General features: G+C 39.0%; 3 protein-coding genes across 4 annotated transcripts in view; 2 read left to right on the forward strand and 1 right to left on the reverse strand.

Annotated features, from left to right (window-relative positions):
- Positions 1 to 695: 695 nt before the first annotated feature.
- On the forward strand, positions 696 to 3,936 carry ppa1a (inorganic pyrophosphatase 1a; the record flags this gene model as incomplete). The annotated part of the gene is made up of 11 exons (XM_083903955.1): positions 696 to 756; positions 1,062 to 1,126; positions 1,485 to 1,538; positions 1,825 to 1,944; positions 2,474 to 2,560; positions 2,645 to 2,771; positions 2,882 to 3,009; positions 3,223 to 3,308; positions 3,488 to 3,557; positions 3,776 to 3,815; positions 3,892 to 3,936. The coding sequence occupies 11 exons, from the start codon at positions 696 to 698 to the stop codon at positions 3,918 to 3,920; spliced, it is 867 nt and encodes a 288-aa protein (XP_083760081.1). The 3' UTR covers positions 3,921 to 3,936.
- Positions 3,937 to 4,749: 813 nt separating this feature from the next.
- Positions 4,750 to 8,448, forward strand: sar1aa (secretion associated, Ras related GTPase 1Aa). 2 transcript variants are annotated; one of them, XM_083903951.1, is made up of 7 exons: positions 4,750 to 4,803; positions 6,082 to 6,154; positions 6,344 to 6,463; positions 7,359 to 7,424; positions 7,847 to 7,950; positions 8,032 to 8,163; positions 8,280 to 8,448. In XM_083903951.1, the coding sequence occupies exons 2-7, from the start codon at positions 6,097 to 6,099 to the stop codon at positions 8,394 to 8,396; spliced, it is 597 nt and encodes a 198-aa protein (XP_083760077.1). In that variant the 5' UTR covers positions 4,750 to 4,803; positions 6,082 to 6,096; the 3' UTR covers positions 8,397 to 8,448. The 2 variants fall into 2 exon arrangements, with proteins under 2 accessions (XP_083760077.1, XP_083760076.1); XM_083903950.1 differs by having other exon boundaries at positions 7,847 to 8,163.
- Positions 8,449 to 13,062: 4,614 nt separating this feature from the next.
- The window catches only part of LOC310938994 (testican-2), a gene marked incomplete at both ends in the record, with an annotated part of 51,707 nt that continues 45,330 nt past the window's right edge, over positions 13,063 to 19,439 (reverse strand). The window contains 3 exons of the mRNA XM_083903661.1: positions 13,063 to 13,217; positions 14,345 to 14,482; positions 15,951 to 16,013. Of these exons, the coding sequence (XP_083759787.1) occupies positions 13,063 to 13,217; positions 14,345 to 14,482; positions 15,951 to 16,013 (356 nt within the window). The remainder of the gene's footprint in view (positions 13,218 to 14,344; positions 14,483 to 15,950; positions 16,014 to 19,439) is intronic.

Raw genomic sequence — 19,439 nt, forward strand, 5'->3', positions numbered from 1 at the left:
CTTTAACAGGAATGTTTTCGCAAAAAAACAAATGAAAGTAAACATGGGCACAAAATGTAATTTATTCAACAAATTTCATAAGCTACCATTAAAACAAAAGTGAAGTGAAGTGGAGTATAAAGAAAATACTCTATACGGAAAGCAGGCTCATAAGTATGTTATCAAATAGAAGAAGTCATGACATGGGCACACACCCCTAATCCTCCTGTGTTAATTGGTTTAAGGTTAACACCAGTCAGGTCCATCTGTTTTTGTCTAAAAAGAACATTCAAGGGCCTCTGCTTTACAACAGGGAGATGGGAAAACAAATCAAATCACATCCGTCTGCAGTGTGGAGCTGTGTTAGTAAAGGAGGATTAGCTATTGATTACTCTTCAGCAAAACGTTGTGCTTCTTCCAGACGTTTGTTCACTTCTGTTTGCTTCAGGTGTTCGAGCGGGACACAATCAGACTTCAATGTCCATGAGGAGATAAACAGTAACCAGCATGGTTCTGTCATCTGGTCCTTGCACTCATACAGCAGCTCTGTTGTCAAATGCAGGCAGCTGTCAGGTCTCTAACCTTGGCGTAAGTAGTGCGCATGTCTGCTCCTCTGCCTCAGTGACCGCCTGTCAGTCAGGAGCTGCTTAGTCCTTCTGAGTTAGTGCACACACACACACACACTCACTCTACAGAGGTAGAAACCAAGAAGAGATATGAGTTTTGCCATCGAGGAGAGGGGCAGGCCCAACACCCAGGAGTACAGGGTGTTTTTCAGTAAGCACGGCTATTTGAATGGACTAGTTTGTGAATTAGATGGAAATAATCCCTTCGTGGATTATGCATAGTAGTGTCTGTGGCGGTCCTCTGTTATCCAGGTCCTTGCATCTTCGGGGGTTAACTTTTGGCAACTGGACTCACTGGCAAATACACAAAACTAAACCTAACTTAAAAAAAGCAAGTCCAGGTGTCTATAGCTAACCCCTGAAGAGTATGCAGAGTAGTACTGTAGTCCCTTGATTATAAAGCGATGTGATTTTTATAGTATTCTTGACATGTACATGTACATTTCTTTAACACAGAAAATTCAGGCGGTAAATATATCTCACCATTCCACGACATACCCATCTATGCAAATGAAGCAGAGGTGAGCATCATTTTAATAATGTTTGATTCTCTGGGCGAAAAAATATACACAGTTGTGCTATTTAAGGTTCACAGTCTGAGGATCAAAACTATACAAGTGCACAGATTTCCTTTTTATTTATTCATTCATTTATTTTGCAGCTCCAATGCTTTTTTTTTTGGTTCTGTGAGGATGTCGTAAGAATAGTTTCGTACAAAAATGTGTTAAGTTAGTTTTAAGTCATTCATCCATGAATTTAAACATCTCGTATACTGTACACACAGCTAAGTTTACATGTATGTATGGTTTGTAACTGCTGCCATGTTAGTCTTCCATTTCTTTGAAACTTTTTTTTAATCCTAATTGCATTGTATTGCAGAATATTTTTCATGCTGTTGTGGAGGTTCCAAGATGGACTAACGCAAAGATGGAGGTATGTTTACATCTTTAATTTCTTGTTCTTCATAATAGTACATAATTGTGGTTTATAAAGTAAGGTGTATATTTTAAATAAATCAGCCAGTCTACAGAGAAGCACGTTAGGTGGTATTTCTTATTTGATATGATGCATTATGTGCATTGTACAATAATGATATGACTGAAATATCTCATCTAATATGTAAACTGATTATGAAAATGACTTATAGCACTGATCTCTGTCATTCAAAAGGAATGGTTGTGATGTTTTTTGTAACTTGATTTTTGTCATTTGATTCCAGATTGCCACCAAAGACCCACTGAATCCACTGATACAAGATGTGAAGAAGGGCAATCTTCGTTACGTCGCCAATGTGTTTCCTCACAAAGGTTACATCTGGAATTACGGAGCGATTCCACAGGTACATCCAACACAGGCCGTACAGTATTTATTTAAAGCACATGTGTCAAACTCAAGGCCCGGCGGCCACATGTGGCCCGCCACATCATTTTAAGTGGCCCGCGAGGGATTAATTGGTCTTAAAAATCTGTGTTAAAATAGGTCTATGCTGCTTTAAGGCGTGTGTTGACCATAAACTACATTTCCCACAATGCATGGCGATTGCGTTACCCGCAAAGTGACGGCACCGCTACTAGATCACAGTGTATCATTGTATATGCATCATGCAACGAATGAAATTGAATAAGTAATAAATACAGAAAGTTATTTAGCAATATGTTACGGTGTAGTTACCTTTATTTTACATTATATTTGGTTACATTTAGTTACATTTATTCTGTATGACAGTTACATCTGGCCCTTTGAGAGTAACCATTATGCTGATGTGGCCCTCGGTGAAAATGAGTTTGACACCCCTGATTTAAAGGATAACAGGAAACCAAAAGTCTCTGCTCCATCAAAACATCTTTCTCTGCTTTCTATTTTGTCAGACGTGGGAAGACCCAAACCACAAGGACAGCGACACAGGATGCTGTGGAGACAATGATCCGATTGACATATGTGACATAGGAAATAAGGTCTTGAAAAGAAATATTTATAGAGGCACAAAAATCTATTTAACTGTTTGAGGGGTTTACAAAAAATATGTGTTGTATTCCCAGGTGTGCTCACGAGGAGAGATCATCAAAGTGAAGGTTTTGGGAACTCTGGCTTTGATCGATGAGGGCGAAACAGACTGGAAGGTCATTGTGATCAACACTGAGGATCCTGAAGCGTCCGACTTTAACAGTATGAATAATATATGCACGAGGTTCTCCATGCTGTCAGAAAGTAGAATGGCACCATTGCAGTTGATTTCTTTCTGTCTTCTCCTCGTTGTCGGTGTCGATTGGCTGCAGGTATTGATGACGTGAGACGACTCAAGCCTGGATATCTAGAGGCAACGGTTGATTGGTTCAAGAGATACAAAGTTCCAGATGGGAAACCTGAAAACCAGTTTGCTTTCAACAGCGAGTTCAAGGACAGGGTAAACTTTTCCAGCCTTTACTTTGAGAAAAGAAAATGTGAATGTATATGTATATTTTAAAGCATTTTAAAGTGTAAATAAAATCATATATAAAATGTAATTTTTAAACATTCCTTGATCTTTTCTCTTTTATTTAATGTAGCTCAATGTTTCCTTGAATATCAATGCATTCACATTGGATGAAAATGATGAATGTGTGCTGCTGTTTTTCAGGACTTTGCCATTAAAACAGTGAAGAGCACCCATGAGTTCTGGAAGGCACTGATCTCTAAGAAGACAAATGCTGGTGAATTGAACTGGTGAGCACTTCGTATTCAAAAATATAAGCTCTGATATGCAACCACATGTCCCTATTCACAAAAACGGTTTCATTCAGGATAATTATACAGCAGTGACTGAGTGATTATGTGCCTTTCCAGGTGCGTTTCACTGTTAAAGCTGAAATGATTTGCTTTGTTTTGTCACTGTCTTGTGGCAGCATGAACACGAGTGTCTCAGACAGTCCGTTCTGCTGCTCTGCTGGAGACGCGGAGGCTGTGGTTCAATCTGTAAGTCTGTTTTATTTTCACATCCATGTTCAGGCTCTCACACGCTATTATGGAAAGACAGAAAAATATTGACAGCATTTGTCTTGTAGATGAGTTTTAAACAGCAGTGAATGAGTCCAAAACACTGAGGCTACACGTGTGATCTGTAACGACCTTTAAAGGGCACGTGTTCCTGTTACAAAAGTAACAGGATTTAATGATTTCACTCACTGTTACAGGCATGTGCTTCTGGACCTGAAGATCCTAGTCCAAGTTCAGGTGGGTGTTCATTTTATTACAGCCACTTCTTTGTTGTTGTTACACCATTAAAATCACATGCTTAATTATTCTTTAGTTGACAAGTGGTTCTACCTTGAGAAGTGAGAAGAGAAATCCTGGGAAGAAACATGAAGATTTGGCTTCACTCTTTTTTTTTTTCTATCTCTGTTTGATGCTGATATGCTGATGTTTTTTTTCTGTGTAAAATTCAGACTACATGAAAGCACGATCATGCCTTTTCATCACCTAAATTGTTGGACACAGTCCCATAAGTTATAAGTAATAAACCTCACTACATCCCAGGCTCTAGTGTGTTGTTTTGATTATCATTATGATTTTTAAATTAGCTTACCTACAGAAACACAAATATATAATGTATCGTGTTATAGCCACTTGACAGTACAAAACATTGTCTATTAATGTAAGCATTCTGCTGTGAAAGCCACTGGAAGCTAATAAGCTTCAACAAGTTGATATATTCATTTACAATGTGGTTAGTAATAGTTGGCAACTAATTGAAAAACCTAATAGGATCCTGACAATAACATTAAGCCGTTAGTTTTTACATATCCTTCAAATAATTTCAATTAAATTCAATTCAATTTAATTTATTTTGTTCCACGTCAGTAGTGGAATGATATGAAGTGTAGTATGTTTAATAATAGAATAGTTTGGTTAAAAAATAAAAAAATAAAAAAATAAGATAAAAACAACACGTCTATGAAATGTTTCGTGATAGTTCGTGCATGTTTATGTCGTTGGCCTTGTGTCGAAAGTGCAGCTCACTTTTGTAATGCACTTCACAGCACGGCGACAAATACCGCTATTTTTCCACGGGGTGGCGCTAATGTGATAGAGTGAATTCCGTTTCTAAAACACGAAGTAAAAAGATGCAAGTAAATCGAGAGAAGAAGAAGTAGTAGAGGACCTCCGACCAAACTGTCACCAAGGAGACCACCGAGCTGTCACTACTACTCCGCGCCGTTAGGTAAGTTAGCTAAAGCCTACCGTGTCATAACATGACATGGTAACACACTGTGGCAACAGGAAGTCTTATTATTGGACAGTGTTGTGCTTTTAGACCCACTCAAGGCCGAAGTCCTAGAAAGTACTCGAGGTTTAACGTCAGCTAACAGGCTAACGCTAACCAGGAGCGGTATGTTGTGTTCTAATAACGCGAAACAGCGAAGCTAACGCTCAGAAGCTTACGACATTCATGTTGTATGTACTGTATTGTGTTAAAGAGTCGCAACAATACGCTGTTTTTGTTGGAATTGTCTTTAAACTGTGTGACTGTGGTCAGGGGCGCTGCTAAACATGGACACATTAGGTAAAGCTTATTAATAACATGAGATACATTTGCTCCCAAAGACAGACCATAGTACTATGTACGAGTGTTTAAACTAAAGGCGTTACGTTTAGACCTTAGACCCATTTACAGAAAGGTAACACTGTCCACCTGCTACACCCGTGGGTGGAGTTGAAAACACCTGTATGATGTAATAGAATGCAATCATTCCACGGCAGTCAAGTACTCAGGTTTTTTCTACTACGTGCTACCTTATGACCACGATGTCAATGTAAAGCAATGTCAACAGGCACCTGTTACAACTTTAATCTCTAAGATTGTGAATTTACAGATTAAAATATTGTTTTATTATCAATTTATTTATGTACAGTGCTTAACAAATAAAACCACCACCCAAAGGCACAGCTGTCCTAATTTAACAACACTGGTAAGTATGTTGCACCATGTAGAATATATAATATATAATATATTATAATATATATAATATATAAATGCTAAAATATAATTATTATCTATGGATTTACACATTTAAAATAGTAAAGCATATTATTATGTCTTGGTTAATATGTCATGAATTCAATTTATTTTCCAAATAAGTAACAATAACAATTTTAGTTTTGACACACCTTTTTGAAAGATTTCTTAAGTATTTATATGTTCTTGTTTTTATGACAGGTGGTCGAATCAATCTGTTAAGCACTGTATGTAATTGACTGTTGCCTATAAAAAAAAAAATTAAATGAACAAATAAAAGGCCACCACTACAACTCCACAAAATTCATTTTATTATCATATGTAGGAAAACCCATATATTTGAGAGTCTGAGGAAAGCAAACATTAAAAAAAAAAAATACTAAATTGGTATATCATTATCAAAATAATAAATTTTAAGTCCACATGTTCCAGACGGCTTTTTACGTGTTGTGTTGTAATCTTGTAATCTCTCTTTTTTTTCAGTCAGTGAACAAAGAAATGTCGTTTATATTTGACTGGATCTACAAGGGGTTTAGCAATGTTTTACATTTCTTAGGTAAGTAACTGTCCCACGATGTACACTAAGCCACAATACCACCAGTTTACTTCGGCAAATGACATATGACATGTGTAAGCAGTATTTAAATGTTCCATGTGGTCATAGGAGATGCTAAGTCAAGACTGCAAATTAGCTCATGTTCATGAACTCGTGGAATAAAGCAAACAAACAATGTTTTACCTCCAGGTCTGTACAAAAAGAGTGGGAAGCTGGTGTTCTTGGGCCTGGACAATGCTGGCAAGACAACACTGCTGCACATGTTAAAAGATGACCGACTTGGCCAACATGTACCCACACTGCATCCAAGTAAGGAGAGATAAACACATGATGCCCATGATTTATATTACATCATTGTTGTTTTAACAATTTCTGAATGATTTTACATGAAATATTATTGTTTTTAAGTGGAAGTTATTCTGCTGGTATGATTTAAAAGGTTTGCTGTTAATTATCAGTTGTGACAACACAATCATACAGTCTGACAGGAACAGGTGTTTTCCTTTTTTGCAAATCACATCTTGCTACTAAGCTAACACTTAACCTTTCCAACAGTGAGTTAAAACGGTTCAATAAACAGTTTTTTTTTTTATTTAACCCTTAGAACACAGAGCATTTTGGCAGATTTTTTCCATGTTTTTTACCATGTTTAAACCACAAGTATATACAAAGGGTTTAAGAATGTGCAATATAGAGCATCTTATATCCTTTTTTTTTTCAGCATAACCTAGGCAATCTGATGAAAAAAAAATAAAAACATTTCACCAACTATATAAACACAACAGAGCAAAAAGTACTCCAAATGTTTATTGTATATATATATACAATATGTTAATTTGGAAATTCATCAAAGTTCACTTGGTTCGTTTTTATGAACAAAAATAAAATACAAATGGTCTATTTTGTGACTTCTTCACAATTATTATTACTTTATATCACTACTAATAAACCTTGAGCACTAAAGGTTAAAGGATGGTGTGTTAAAGTGAGTGAAACAGAAAGCCTGTCATTATTCAGTAAATTCAACCATTTCTAAAGGACATTTTCCAATGTAAAGGTATTTACCCCCTGAGTTACAGTGATACGTATGTCTTAGATTAGATTCTTAATTGTATTGCAAATAATGGTGATAGCATGTAAGGAAACTGTGCAGGGACAACTGTCAGAGGCATAAACAGGTGTTTTTATTTTATTTTCCACAAAGCTTCTGAGGAGCTGACAATCGGTGGCATGACATTTACCACTTTCGACCTGGGAGGACACGCACAGGGTGAGCTCTTTGTTTTTGCAGATCTTGACACACAATAGAAAAACAGTGGGCATTCTTGAATGTTATTTGTTTACATTAAGTCAGCTTTCAGTGAAATGTATGTTATTCACTGCCACTAGATGTCACAATAGCACCACTATTTCAGGCAAAACCAAACATCTCAGCTACAACTCCACTTATTTTGTGATAGTTAATAAAGGGTTTGCAGTAGCAATACAAAGATATAAATGTTTAAAAATGCAATTGCTTAACCTGTGTCATATTTATAGTTATTGAATACCACTGAACTCACAGACACAATAAAGATACAATTGAATTTCCACCGGTGTTTGTTTAAACTCACTGAAAGTGGCATTCACTCATATTTAGCTTCAGGAAAGACGATTCATTCTCTTCTACTGTGGTTTTCCCTTCTTCTGTAGCACGAAGAGTTTGGAAGAACTACCTGCCCGCCGTGAATGCTGTTGTCTTCCTTGTAGACTGTGCAGATCATGAAAGACTAGCAGAAGCTAAGACTGAGCTGGATGTAAGTTTAACCTTTAATGTTACACAACTGCTGTCTGATATCAGTGGATTCATGATGACTGTGCTGCCCCTGTTTGTCCAGGCTCTCCTGGCAGATGAAACCATAAGCAATGTACCAGTGTTGGTGCTGGGTAATAAAATTGACCGCCCAGAGGCCATCAGTGAGGGAACACTTCGAGGAGCCTTTGCTCTCGATGGCCAAGTTACAGGAAAGGTAAGCCAAACATTTTTGAATTCTCCGAAATGATAATCTGTATGTGTCAGTGTAGATGTCCTGGTGCCCGATCACAATCTCCCTCGTTAATCTTTAATCGTTAATATGTCCAACAGGGTAATGTGTCTTTGAAGGAGCTGAACATTCGGCCGCTGGAGATCTACATGTGCAGTGTTTTAAAAAGACAGGGCTATGGTGAAGGTTTCAGATGGTTATCGCAGTACATTGACTGACCTGCTTGTCTGGGGCTTAACCAGGAGGGATTTTCTTGACCCATTTTTTTTCACGACAAAAAAAATTTTAATCGTGTATTTTGTTTAGTTTTATTTCTCTTTTTATTTAAGCATTTATTCAGGGTTTAAGGTTTCAATGCAGACTTTTAAAAGTGGTTCATGGTGAACTGTTGCGTTCATGTGAGTGGTCCAACTGCATGGCATGATGATTGGATGACATCAAACCTGATTACAGAACATGTGCAGCTTCACGTTGGGCAAGTGTCGTAGACGTCTTTGTTGTTTTATTAGTTATATCACAGACCAGCTAGTTTATTGTTTTCAGGTAAGATTTAAGGCCAATTAGATTAATGACGAGTTAAAGGTACAGTGTGAAAATTGTAGCAACAATTACTGTTGTAAGTGGCATGTCTTTCACTTCTCCCTCCCCATCCAAGTGTGTTCCCTTCAGCTAGCATCACAACATGAGGTCCAAAATGGCGACCTTCATAGCGCTTACCCAGTCTCTGATATAAATATAATAAAAGGCTGATCATTACATACATTACAGTTGTGAAAATGTAAAGATTAATTTGGTTTGATTATATTCACCTACATTTTACACACACTGGACTGTTATTTTCATTGAAGTTGATGTTAAAATAAAAGACATTGTGTTGCCAAAGATCTATGACAATGATTCTGAGTGGAGGCTGGGTAGATGCAAAATAACACACATCCTATTTAAACAACAACAACAACAAAAACAGCCTGTCCCTCAAATAAAGGCAGAGATGATGACGTAAAAAGTCTGATCAGCTCACTGATGAGTGTCTTGTGATTAATACACTATTCACTTCCAGTGTCCTGGAGTTTCTTGATATTCTTGGCTCTTACCGTTACATTTTCCCCCCACGTTTTGAACAAAGTGTAGGCAGCCAAGTTGACTACGTGGACACAGAAAGTCTTTTTATGTTGACTTTGGGAGGTTCATGCAGCGTTTCTATGACTTTCAGAGGCTGCCCTTGCTTTGTAACAGCGTGGAGGCACTGTAATAGGAATGTGGTGCTCTTGAAATGTCAGGAAGCAAAAGAGGGATGAGTGACGGCTGAAGGACAGATATATAATAATATACATATAGACCTGAATTGAAATCAAGAGCTTGACCATGTCTGCATAGCACTCTACACTTTTACTTGAACTCAGAATGTACATGAAATTCCAATGTGATAACTTTGTTTTTATTTTATATTTAATCCTTGGAGCCTGAATGATGTGTAAATGTGATGTAATCAGCGGGAAAAGCTGTGCAACATTAGCGGGGCGGAAATGGTGATGATGAAGTCGTTTTTCATTAGCTGAGAAGAGAGTGCACCTGCACATATTAATATGCTTACCTGTAAATTATTATTCTAACCTAACTCGGGACATTCACACATTTTTGTTCGTTGGTGTATCTTCTGTAAATGTAAATGTGCCTAGATGTCTACAAATGATTTGTATAAATTTATATCCTCATTTTAAATAGTTGGAAATAGATGAGGGGCACACGCAGCATATGTTCATCTGTGTATCCTGTGTGCCGTTTTCTTGACTTCAGGTTTACTCCTCCTTTGAACAGTATTCTGTATCAGTCGCTGTAAATTGTGTACAATACAGATGTAAATGTTTGTACAGTAAATGCCCTTTGGCTGACACCAGGAAGTTTGTAACAGAATCAACTCGAGTAGGAACAGTTTGTGTCGAGGTTTTGTTTTCTCTCTGACATAGCATAAAAATCTAAATGACACCCATCGTGTATGTGTGTGTTTTTAATGTTGTAATGAGTCGTCTTTTTATTATAATGGTCACAAAACACAAAATTGACCTCTTTGAACCAGTAATTTGTGCCATTCATGAGCAACCAGTCACTTTTAGAAAGAATGTCAAGCTTTGAATTATGAAATGTTAATTCTCCACAAGTTTGACCCAGATCAGGATCTTCTTGTCAGTTTTTATCATCATTTCAAAAGCTGCTCCTTTGAACTATGACTCTTTACTTGATCTATTGTATCCCGGTTAATCTGTTGCTGATCTCTTTATAACGCTGTTATCTTCTGTCACTGCTAATGATACAACTGCCATCAATTTAAAATACACAAAAATACTGTGATATTTCATGCCATGATACGATGGCAATATTTTTGACAGGGGTTTTCGGACGTTGTTATCCTCCAACCATTAGTTGGCAGCAATCATTTGGCTGCTCCCTTTCCTTCCACTGCTCTCGCTAGACAATGAAAACTATATTATTATAGTTTAATATTATTATTATTTTCAATAAGTTAGTTTTTCTTGACAAATACTTGAAGAAAATTTGCGAAAATTACAATGTTGTATTCACCCCTGTATTAGGACATGTACCATATGGTTTGATAATATCTAGTTTTGGGGTGTTTTTTCAATTTGATAAATCTTTCTGTGTAAATTAAGTGGATATTGCAGCCTGTTATGACTACTCTTTATCCTTGATTTGCTATACTTGTTTACATTTAACGGCACACTTTTAACTGATAAGTATCCATTCCTTCCAGGATTATTCACCCATAAATCATTTTACAGTGCTGTCTCTATCACTATGGTGTGGGTTTTTTTTAGTGACAGTTGGCAGCCAACATGTTGTAATTTATCCTTTTATCACCCGGTGGCAGCTCAGCACCAAAATAAAAACATCTATCCGAGTCTTCAAAGAAAATTCTGGAACTTTTACCCTGCTTTTGTGTATTATTCCACTGCCAGCTCTGTGGTTATACATGACAACAATGATTTGTTAAAGCCTAATTTAACACAATCGGGTGTAATTGTGTGTCACAAAGCTGTGGCTGGAAAAATGAAGACACCTAAAGGTCATGAAGAAGACGTTCTGTGCTCCAAAATATCCATATTTACTCACCCGGCTTCCATTCACACGTTAAATTTGATCTGGTCTTCAAATCTAGCTTGTGGGCTCGAAACAGATCTGCTGTGGTGCAAAAACACTACAGTCGGTGACACACAGATGTCGTGACCTCAGTGAGAACAAAAAACTCAGTGTTTCTCTTTCTTTACAGACAGGAGTTGTGGCCCAGTCGCCACAAAAACGCAACCCAATTTCTCCCAGGATGATAAATCTAAACCCAGGAATAGTTTAGACGGATTAAAATCAACACCCAGCTTGCCTCCAGTGCCTTTATTAGTAAAGTGCTCAGCCTAGAAGTACATTCATACATATATATATATATGTATATACTAACATGCAATACTAAGAACAACCAGATGTCTGGCCTATCAATAGCATGAATGAAGACATGGCAACAATATTCTTATCGAGAAAAACAAAACAAAACAGTGTGAATCCCAGTGTACACACAGAACTTCAAGTAATGCACATATTTTTAAATATGTGCAATTCTTTTTTTTTTGTTCCCCCCAAGTTGCAAACTCGGAATAAAAACAAACCTGTGCCACATTCTTTGACATGATCTCAGAGTGAGCAGAGGACAGCGATGAGTGGATTCTACCAGATCTAGAAAGTTAAACCAACTGGAAATATAGGTCCTGTATATATTTGTTTGTGTGTGTGTGTGTATCCATTTAAGCATGTACAAGTAAGAAAAGACCGCTATATGAGCTGTGGTGCACCTTCGACACAAAGGTGGCTTGAAACCATAGTAACCTGAACTCTTCTTAGCTTACTTCACGGATAATTTACACTGGATGTATGTACAGAATACACAATTTAGAAAGTCATAACACGTTGCACAGAACCGTTGAAAGGAATGGTTTGACATTTTGTGAGAGCGGCTCATTCGTCTTGTTGCTCTCACTTCCTGTGATCATTACCTCAATTAGGTAAAAACAGCGATAAAGGGTTTATTTATGTGGCAGAATAAATGTCTGCGCGTTGCAGTTATTTATTTACACGTTGATGATCTTATTATTCATGTCCTTGTCCACCAAAACAAATCAACTTTTGAGCATTTTTTTTTTCACATGACAGATTCTTTCAATCTCAAAAATCAGCAGCAATCAGCCCAAATGTGAAAGTATTCGGCCCAGGAAAGCATGCTCATTTTAAAAAAAGAAGAAAGAATTGCTCTGTATGCCCCCATTTATGGTCTTAATTCTTGTTTCCTATCTCTATAGTTTCATATTTAACCATGAGAGCGGTGTTGATCAACACAGCAAGAAGGCAAACGAGCATCTCTCCCAAAAATGTCATTCCAATGACATTTTTGCAGCTCTAGTACTCAAGCAGTTGTTCACACGATACAAAAATGACTGGTAATCTCTATATGCATAGATGGTGGTCGGACAAGATAGGAATTCTGATGGACTTTATAGCTACCTATGGCGCAGTCGTCAGTGGGTCCTGCTTCTCAGGACAGCAACAAAAAAAGAAAAAACAAGCTCTGTTGCTGGAAAAAAAGAAAACAAACAACAACAAAAGAGGAGAGAATTAAGCATTTACACCTATCTACGACAAAAACTGGTCATGATCTCATCAGTGGACCTGGTACCACATATCCCACCAGGAACGATACATAAACCCATGCCTCTGCAGTCCGCTGTTCGGGGAGAGCCATCCCTGTTTTTTTTTGGTTTTTTTTCTCGATTTTTCATTCCAGCAGCAGTGACTCGGCTCTCTGCGTGGGGGGGTCAGACACTTTCACCAGATGTATCCGCCGTCGTCTGCCTCGCCCTCCTCTTCCTCCTCCTCCTCCTCCTCTTCCGCCTCCTCGCCGTTGTCCTCGGCCTCCTTTTCCTCTTCATCTTCCCATCCCACCCCGCTCCCGAAATCTCCAGAATATCCAGCCACTTCATCTGCAGACAGGTTCATGTAAAAGTGCAGAAATAATTTAATTAAAGGTGCATTATGTAATAAATCTAAAGCAACTGGCCGTAAAATCCTCCTAATATGTCACAGAGACTCAGGAATAATGTTCATATAACAAACTGAACTCACCAACAACAGCAGTACAGCCAAAATATTTGCATTAAAAAAAATATTTTGCAGACTGCAAATCATGTTTATGTTTTGAAATCATGTTTTAGCATGTGGCGCCACCTACTGCCATCTACTACATTGCAGTCAGTAGAGTCTCAGCTGCCGAGCAACCACGGGTTGCCAGTTACGTCTGAGCTACAATGGCAGAGAAAATGAAACCTAAAAGACCTTGGTGTTTTGAAGTGAAGTTACCGTTTTTGGCCACATTCTTACATATGGTGCCTTTAAGGTTATTGACACAATAGCTGATTGGACAAACATTTCTGTTGGTTCTATATAAGTGTAAACTAAGCATATTTGGGCTTTGGGCTTTTGTTGGCTATGTTAGTGATGCTGATAACGAAGGTTGTTGTTTTATACTTCCCATCTCAAGCTGATAAGAGCTTATATTTTGTCTATTTTACACACAAATTCAAGAGAAAATAACTAGAAAATTGAGAAAAAAGTACAAGAGAGGGTGCAGGAGAAATCTACAGGGCCTTATGTGGAAACAACACCCAAAAGAATGTACAGTGCAGTATACAGACACTCAAAAATCATGATGATATTTGAAAACGTGAACAACAGCTGCATAATAGAATAACACGTGAATTAAACACGAGAGAAAAGCAGGAATACGAGCTGTGATTTAAATATGTGCCACTGTTTCCTAAGGCAGTGATTAACGCTGTACAGAATCAACATTTTTAGACACCACAGCATTTCTTAGTTTCATTTTGTGCACAGTTAATAACACCAGAAAATCCATGAAACGCATGTTTTGATTTCGCTCCACAATATTTGATAGAAGACTGATGTTTATAATAATATAATGGACGATGATGATTCATAATTAACTGAGTCCTACAAATGTCAAACATCTCAGAATGTTGCACTGAAACCAAGACATAAAACATATGTTTTTTTTGTTGTCGTGGAGATTTCTTTTCACTTTCTCTCTTACCACAGTCAGGGTTGCCATGGATTCTGGTGCCCATCATCTCTCCACCGTGCTGGTCGACGCACCAGCACTCAGCTCGACTCTGGTCGCACTGCACTTTGTTGTAGTAGCCGTCCTCATCACAGCTGGGAATGTACGTGCCTGCGGAGACGCACATGCGAACACACACACACACACTTGTATGTTGTTAAATATTTATAGCACCAGCTACACATGCAGTAGCTGCTTTATGCTGATGCTTGAGTCGAGGCACAGCGAAATGAAATGCCAGCAAGTCTTAGTGGAGCAGTAATAAAAACATCAGTCAGGATGGAGAAGCAGCTTTTTGGCAGGGAGAGCATCATCTGTTTGCCTCACACAGGCATGTGTATTGCCATGTAATCAGCTTATTATTAGTCACTGATGTGAATTTTCACGTTTTTTGTTCTCAGAAAAGTGTATTTAATGCGTAATTTATGCGTTATTTTTCATTAAAAAATACACACTATTCAGATTGGAGAGACTTTTTGTTTGGTTTTCATGACAGCAACAGTGCAGCAGGGACGAAAAGCGCCGAAGCTGCTGAACGACTGGGATTTCTGAGCAGCAGAATTCACTTTCGCCCCGGGACGTTTTTGTGTTTTTTCGGGTTGGACTATGACCTGTTTGCAGCCGTCTCACTTTACTCGCACAAGGCTGCCGTTGTCTCTGTGTCTTGACATAAATCCAATCACTTCCTGTGCGCAGCTTGCTATTGTTGCCAGGCAACGTGAAATCTTTACACTGCTACACCGAGAAACACACACACACACACAGAGAGTCATGTGTGCAAACTCATTTCACAATGGTTTGAGTGAAATGGACCGTGTGTGATTATTAAACTGTTGCTTTGGCCAAAAAATAAATCTGCATTCAGCTGCACTGATCTGTAAATATTGGCATCAGACATGGAAAAGAAAATATTTGCGTGACGTCAATGCCTATGGGTGTGATTTCGCCCAATATGTTGTGTTTGTTTGTCATTTCTTAAGCTGTGAATGTGGCATGTAAAGATTGTAGAGTCATCCTCGGTGACAGAGCGTCTCTGTTTCATCAGCCCGAAAGCAAAGTCCTCTGCGGGGCTAAGCTGGACGAGTGAGTGGACTTCAGAGAGGGGATAACACGTTTCTCTGGGTTTGGAGCTAAAGACTAAAAGGCAGCTGTGCAGCTTTGTTGAGCTTGTGTGTTGATACTGTAGTGCGGGGGCTTCTCAGAGAGCCAAACAGGGGGTTTATTCTTCCTCTTTCCCGAAGCCAGCGCCCTCTAATCCCTGTTCACCTCATACCCCGAGTCTGATTAGGGCCTAATCCCAGCCATGAGCTTGTGATCTCTTTAATGAGGCTCCTGCTGCTCCTCGCTTTGCTTCTTCAGACACCTTGTTACAGGAGTGCACCCACAGGCCCGAAGTGAATTCAGGGAAATGCCAGCTACTAGATGGTGCAATTTATGGCTTAGTCTTGGGCAGGTTGTAGCTTTGAGAGGATCTGATGTGTGCCAGGAGAAATTGGTGCCCCCCCCCCCCCCAAAAAAAACCCAAAAACAGTGAAATACTTCTTGAATGTAGCAGAAGCGCCAGGAGGAACATATTTACCAGGCTTCTTCTTGGCTGCTTCCTGCACCTGGATCCTCTCCAGCTCGGCGAGGCACGGCGGCTCTGCAAGAATCACACAAGATGACAGTGATGACAGTGAAGACTTACCTGAAAACTGCCCCCCACACTCCTCAAACTTGATCTCAATCAATGTGCCTCATAATTACACTTTGTGCTTGTATTGATCCGTGTACAAAAGACTAGTATGTCATTCTGTCAGAGCTCCGATCGATCGATCGCCGAGCGCTTCGCTGAAGGAATATAATGGATGATTGACAAACATTTGATCTGAACCTGCAGAACGAAGAGAGGCTACATTACATGGGAACCGTCAATTGTCACTTCACATTCATTGTGTATCCAAATAACTATCATTAAATCACAGTTGATTATTCGCTCGGTGTGATGCACTTTATACATTTCACCAGCTAATCATGAACGTTTGATGAGCGAGAGTGAGAGTAACCCACTGCGTGCGGGTTAAATGCCTGATCAATTGGATAATCAGTGTGCAAATGAGGTGACTACCCTGCATTTTTGGGGAAAGGTCAAATGATGCGAGTGGTGCTCACATGGAATAGAAGAGTGTGCACTGGTTCTCCATCTCTAAAACATCAGCAGAAACACCTGATCGTTTTGTACTTGTTGAAAAAGCCAGTGTTGGGAAAATTAAAATAGCTGGGTGTTTTGTTCGGTGTCACCACGTGACTTTGGTTGAATTTGTGCTTTCTTATGTGTTAATGAAACGCAGGGCTATGTCATCTTTGCATTCACATGTGTGCAGTGAAACAGAGAATAGTGAGAATAGACAAAATGTTATTTTTTTACATTTTGGCAGGCAGAAACGTCTCGAACTGAAATACAATCTCTCCATTAAATGCACTTTTTACCTTTTTCTGTTTTATTATGTATTTTAAACATCCACAGGACAAGATGATGGCGATACTGAGTGCCATTTTAAAAACCTAGTGTTGTAAGATGGTTCGCGTCGGCTTGAAGGTTCGCCACGCGAGATGAAACGTTACAGTAGATGTTAGGGTCACGGCTTCATTAGGCGTTTCAGGTGTTGCTATCACCTGACATCTTCTGCTAAGGAAGGTCAGTCACAGGCAGATCAAACCTGTGTGTGTGTGTGTGTGTGTGTGTGTGTGTGCGTGCGTGCGTGCGTGCGTGCGTGCGTGCGTGCGTGCGTGCGTGCGTGCGTGCGTGCGTGCGTCAGTGTTTCTAACGTCTTGGAGCCTAATTGGGTTCTCTCTTTCTGATCCATAGCTCTTGGCTGCAGTGTTCTGCAGTCTTTCAATGTTTCTTGTACAGACTGGTGCAGGTTTATGTATATATATATGTATATACATATACATATATATATATATATATATATATATTACTACGGATATATTGTCCAAACTGAACTTTGAACTGAACTGTGTGTAAAAAGAGGGACCAGCAACCCTACCACCTAAGAAAGCTTTCATATTTCCACATTGACAAAACCGTGCTGACTTTGTTTTGCTGTGCTTTTATTGAATCAGTTATATCCTTTGTGTCTTATTGCACGGCTTGGAAACAGAAACGCTCTTAATCAGATAATCAAGTGGCGGAGTCGGCCGATCGGTGAGCCTCAGCTTAACGCAGCAGCGCTGCACTCGAGACAGTTTAGAGAGGCGAACAAACTCCATTTTAAATGATGAATTGCAGCCGCTGCACAGTAAATTCCAGCTTCTTGTCTGTGGACGGTGGTTTACAAGCCTGAACTATAAAAACAAAGTAATGTATAAGTAGCCTTGTCCTAACAGCCATTGCACAATTGAACAATATTGCACTATTATCTTCCTATTTATTTATTTTCTGTGCTTTTAGTCTTGTTTGGTGGACAGTTTTGCATTTTGTAATAGGTTTTTAAAAAGGATGCAACTGTCTTAACCCTTAAAATGCCTGGACTTCTTTTTGTTTTGCTTATTTTCAATATCAAAAAACAGGACAAACAATGCAAACTATTTCTCCAACTCTCTCCTCTTTGGTGACTAAGACACCAATTCTCCGGGTTCCTGCGAGTGAAATTACCGTAATTACCACATGTTGGCTTTAATGTGCAACTTCTCAGCTTTCAGAAACCGTTGGAATTTTTCCGATAGCACAAACCGTTATGTATGTACTTCAATGGTGCATTCCCTCGGTGTTAAAGGGTTAAAACTGCAGAACAAATCTACCTGTGGCTGCAAATAAAGGAACTTGACTATGTGTAAAAATACATAGACAATAGTTATGCCTCCATAAACCAGTGATTATTGTGTATAATGAATGGAAGGGTTTGAAGGATGGTAAAGTGTCTTTTAGCATAAATTAAGTTTTGTGCTTTTGGAGTCTCTGCTCGAAAAATGACATGCCCAAACTAAATAGAGTAAATCTTTGCAGTTACAAGGTATATGTGGATTATCTTGCTATCAAAATAAAGATAACACTTGGTAAGTTTCACTGTAGATGCCACTGTGTCAGAGTAAATGCACATGGAACACAGCATAAATGAAGGATTTTTTTCTCTCGCCTAAAAAAATATTGCATTTTAAAGTAAATATCACCTTCAAAATATGCAGTAGGAGCTTAAAAACGGATGGATGTCACGCAGCAACATGTGGACATGAGCTGTGCAAAGTCTGATGCTGTTGAAGTGAGGCAGAGTAAAATGACAGCGGTTTTAGTAAAGAGATGTCTCGGCGTTCTCTCGTTTGGCACCATCTGTGCCATTTGAGATTTCTTAGGTGCAAAATTATTAAAACCCATTTAATTTTTATTTACATGTCACTATTGGTCTAAAAAGAACTTGTTTTGAAAGAAAATAAATAATAATGAATTCACCTTCAACTCCAAGTGGATAGTTGTGAAATTGCCTCCAGGCATTTCTTACATGTCATGTTAATGACAGAAGGACAGATGAGAGGTCACTGTCCCTTGCCCACTTCTTGCATCACTTCTGACTCTCGACACAGACATGAAAAGCTGCAGCTGCATCCATGAGGTTGCAGTGGAACTGTCAACAGTATCGAACGCCCCACGAAAGTGCACACACAGTGTTCTCCAATCGTGAAAGACGGTTGTAAATGCGTTTGTCCCTGTTGCAGTGGCAACCAAACAAACAAGCAATGAAGGACACAGTGAAAGCTGCATGAGGAGGCGTCAGGGGCTCAGCTCGCCCAGAGGAGCCCTAAATCAGGGAAGGACCGTGTTTTGTCGAGTGTGGTGGAGAGACAAAGCTCTGTTGTGGGTACAGATCAGTGGAGGCCAAGAAGGACTTTCAACAGAACAAAAGTGAGTCAGGCAACAGATAAAAGATTATCCCGCCCAGGTTGTTCTCAGCAGCAGAGAAAACCTGTTATTCATGATGGGAACATTACTGGATCTGAATAAACAGACGGAAGAAGAGAACGATTTTACAGTTCCCCCGAACACGTCTGGTTCGAGCAGCTCAGAGGGTTGCCAGGTCAAGGCTTGGAT

The sequence above is a fragment of the Microchirus variegatus genome (genome assembly GCF_963457635.1).
Source record: "Microchirus variegatus genome assembly, chromosome: 17".
Classification (NCBI taxonomy): domain Eukaryota; kingdom Metazoa; phylum Chordata; class Actinopteri; order Pleuronectiformes; family Soleidae; genus Microchirus; species Microchirus variegatus.